The 3,284-nt window shown below is 40.7% G+C and overlaps 1 protein-coding gene across 1 annotated transcript; it reads left to right on the top strand.

Annotated features, from left to right (window-relative positions):
- The first annotated feature begins 1,662 nt into the window (after positions 1-1,662).
- On the top strand, positions 1,663-2,595 carry LOC141665823 (uncharacterized). The gene has a single exon (XM_074471807.1). The coding sequence runs from the start codon at positions 1,663-1,665 to the stop codon at positions 2,593-2,595; it is 933 nt and encodes a 310-aa protein (XP_074327908.1).
- The last annotated feature ends 689 nt before the right edge of the window (positions 2,596-3,284 follow it).

Below are 3,284 nucleotides of genomic sequence, written 5' to 3'. Positions count from 1 at the left end.
TGCATAGTTAGTTCTTGTTTCCAGTCTTGTTCATTTGGCACTCGCCAGTGTTGGCAAATTATTATCTTTTACAGATTCAGATGGTTGTTCAAACCACCAGATTATCGGTTCATTTATACTTCTATCTTTACACTATATATATTGTTACAGGCTTGTTGAGCAATTTTGGCTCATCCTCTTTTATTGTTATTCCTATTGTTGTACAATTAAGGTAGAAAATGAAACCCATCAGGACCCGCGTAGTCAAGAAGCGAGTCAAACAGCGGGACCCTCTTATACCAAGGGTGTTCTTTCCTATCCCCGAAGAGAGTTTTAAGTTACCGGACCAGGTGTAACAGGATAAGTAGTAATGTTGGGTTGAATAAAAGTTTTGTGTGGTTTGAATAAAAGTTGTGTAGTGAGAATGTAGATAGAATAAAGTTTTGTAACAAAGAGAGTTCTTGAGACATATTGTTTTTATTTGGGTTTGTAATAAAGTTAGTGTGTGGTTCTTGTTTTCAACTTTTAACCTTAAAAGATCCTGAGTAGTAGTAGTTCGAGGTAATTATCATATTTATATTCCGCTTTGCAGGTTTAGTGTGTAGTTAATGTTAATAACGCCCCAAATCTATATCCCGAATTTGGAGGGTGTTACAGAAAAGCTCACAAGTATGCTGACACATCGGCGAATCCTTGGGGAAACATGACCCCGAAACATATACAAGCCGCAATGAACATGTGGAAAGAAAAGTACAATCCTGAACCTGAAACCCGCCCGGGGATCAGGAAGAGCATTTTGGGGAATCTATTGGATCGGTCCTGGACCGAATCGCCAAGAACCTGAAAAGGCCACCTGAAGACACCCGGGACAAAATTAAAAGAGCTACTCTCCGAGACCGGATCCGGAAAGAAGATGAGGCTACAACCAAGGAAATTATTGAGAAGAGAATCCGGGACGAAGAGGTAAAATTGAAAAAAAAACACATATATTTCATATTTCTTCAGACTCCGAACCTGAAAAGGAATCCAAACAAGAATAAATGGTCTGGGCCCTCCGCGATCTCAAAAGGAAGGTCGAGGGCGACATGGAGATAGGAGCAGCGGCCACCCGTTTCACCAAAAAGCTGGAGTCCACTCCCAGGGAATCCAAACTCAAACACTTCAATTTCGATTTTTTCGAAGGACCAACCGACCTTGAAGAACACTTATACTATTTCGAATAAATTTTCAACATCTATGATTACAATGATCTCACAAGGTGTCGTCTCTTTGCGTCAACACTAAAGGGTGGAGCTCAGAAATGGTTCGGCCGAATCCCATCTCTAAGTGTGGATTCATGGAGGGATTTTTAAGAAATATTCTTGAAAATATTCTGGGCTAATCGAATGAATGAGCTAAAAATGTGCCATTTGGAAATAATCCAACAGATAAGCAAATAGCCCCTCCCCGAATTCATCAAAAGATTTCAGGAGGCGGTTAACCAACTCTCCAACCTGGAAGAAAAGGAGGCCGTAAATATTTTTCGAAGAAACCTGCATCCGGTGTCTAGCGAAGGGTACGTCAAAGACATGATCCACAGAGAACCCCAAAGACTTGCATCCGCCTATGCCTTGGCCTCCAAGTTCATAAAGAAAAATTATTTTCTCAAGTCAATGAAGGTGAATTGAAGAATCCATGATGACAATGAATCCCTGGAACGTTGCTCATCGTACAGAAAAGACAAAAGATTCAAGGTCGATAGATAGTCAAACTACATCCAGCAGTCCCAGGGAACCCCACCCCATGACAGCTATTCTGGACCCCAGAAAAAAAACAAGAGCTAAAAGAGAGCCCCAGCCAGAGCCGGAGATGATGCCCCTCAACAGATCCTGGGTCAACATCTTGTGGGAAGTCAAAGATAAACCCTTTTATTATCCCCAAAAACCCTTACTTGTGCCACCCGAGAACAGGGCACGGGATAAGCATTGTGGATACCATGAAGATCACGGCCATACGACTGAGAATTGTTTCTCCTTGAAAATGTTCATCGAGGATCAAATCAAAAAGGGGAACATGAACCGGTATCTTCAGAGAAAATTGAATGACAAAGACAAAGCCCCGGGCAATGGCAAGAATGTGGTCAATATCGGTTTTGGTGGGACAACCTCACCAATACGGAGCCCAGACATGGATAATGATGTAATGATGATCCAGCCCTTCAAAGATGATTCAATATACTTCTCATATATGGACTATGAAGGATTGGATCCGGACCATAACCAGGCTTTAATGGTGACTCTAGATGTAGCAGATAATGAGGTAAAAAGAATTTTAGTTGATAATGGTTCTTTTGCTAATATCGTTTTCGAGCACACACTCAAAAGGATGAAGCTCAGACGCTTGCGAATGGTTTCCTGCCTCGAAGACCCGCTTTATGGGTTCGGAAACTCAATGATACCAATCCGGAGAGTCATTTATCTCCACATAACTTTTGGGACTGCACCTCAGCAGATTTCCTATATCATGAAATTATATGTGATAAGCGCGGCGTCATCATACAACATGATCCTCGGCAGGCCCACAATAACCAAGCTCCGGGCCATCCCATCGATAATTCATTTCCACCCGGGGGAATAGGAGAACTAAAGGGAGAAAGAGACATGGCAGGGAGGTGCTATGGACAGGCTTTATGTTGTAAAAGACATGCATGTGCTTTAACAAGACTAAGATATTTATCAACTCTAAGTAAGTTGCATTGTTATCTTAACTTATATTTTACAACACTTAAAGTCTGTAAAAATGCAAAGGAGCAGACTGAAGTCTTTTTCCTGAAACAGTATCAAGCCTAAGGATTCTATCTGGAAGAAGATCATGCCTCAGAAGAATTTTGAAAAAGCTTGGAGTTGAATAAATCTGTTTAGAGAAAAATACTTTAAGTCAAGATCTCTACAAGTCACAAATTTAATGTTATAGAGAAGTCATTCGAGAACTCCAGAATGGCTTATCGAGAAGTCAGGATAGCTACTAGAGAACTCAGGAAGATATCGACAAGCCAAATTGAAGAACTGAAGATTGGAGATATCGACAAGTCATTCCTTCACTAGAGAACTCAGAGTTTTCGAAAAGTCTACATTCAGTAGAGAACTCTGAGTTATCGATAAGTTAAGTTCCACTAGAGAACTCAAAGATATCGATAAGTCAAAATTCACTAGAGAACTCTGAGATATCGACAAGGTGAATTTGACTAAAGAACTCTAAGATATCGACAAGTCAAGAAGCCACTAGAGAACTAAGAGTTATCGATAAGTCAAAGTGAAGATGTGAAG

The sequence above is a fragment of the Apium graveolens genome, chromosome 6, assembly GCF_009905375.1.
Source record: "Apium graveolens cultivar Ventura chromosome 6, ASM990537v1, whole genome shotgun sequence".
Taxonomy (NCBI): Eukaryota; Viridiplantae; Streptophyta; class Magnoliopsida; order Apiales; family Apiaceae; genus Apium; species Apium graveolens.
This window is presented reverse-complemented; position numbering and strand designations above follow the sequence as displayed.

What these genes read in the sequence shown, in the direction of transcription:
- LOC141665823 (XM_074471807.1), top strand. Translation starts at nt 1,663, where the DNA reads ATGAATCCCTGGAACGTTGCTCATCGTACAGAAAAGACAAAAGATTCA.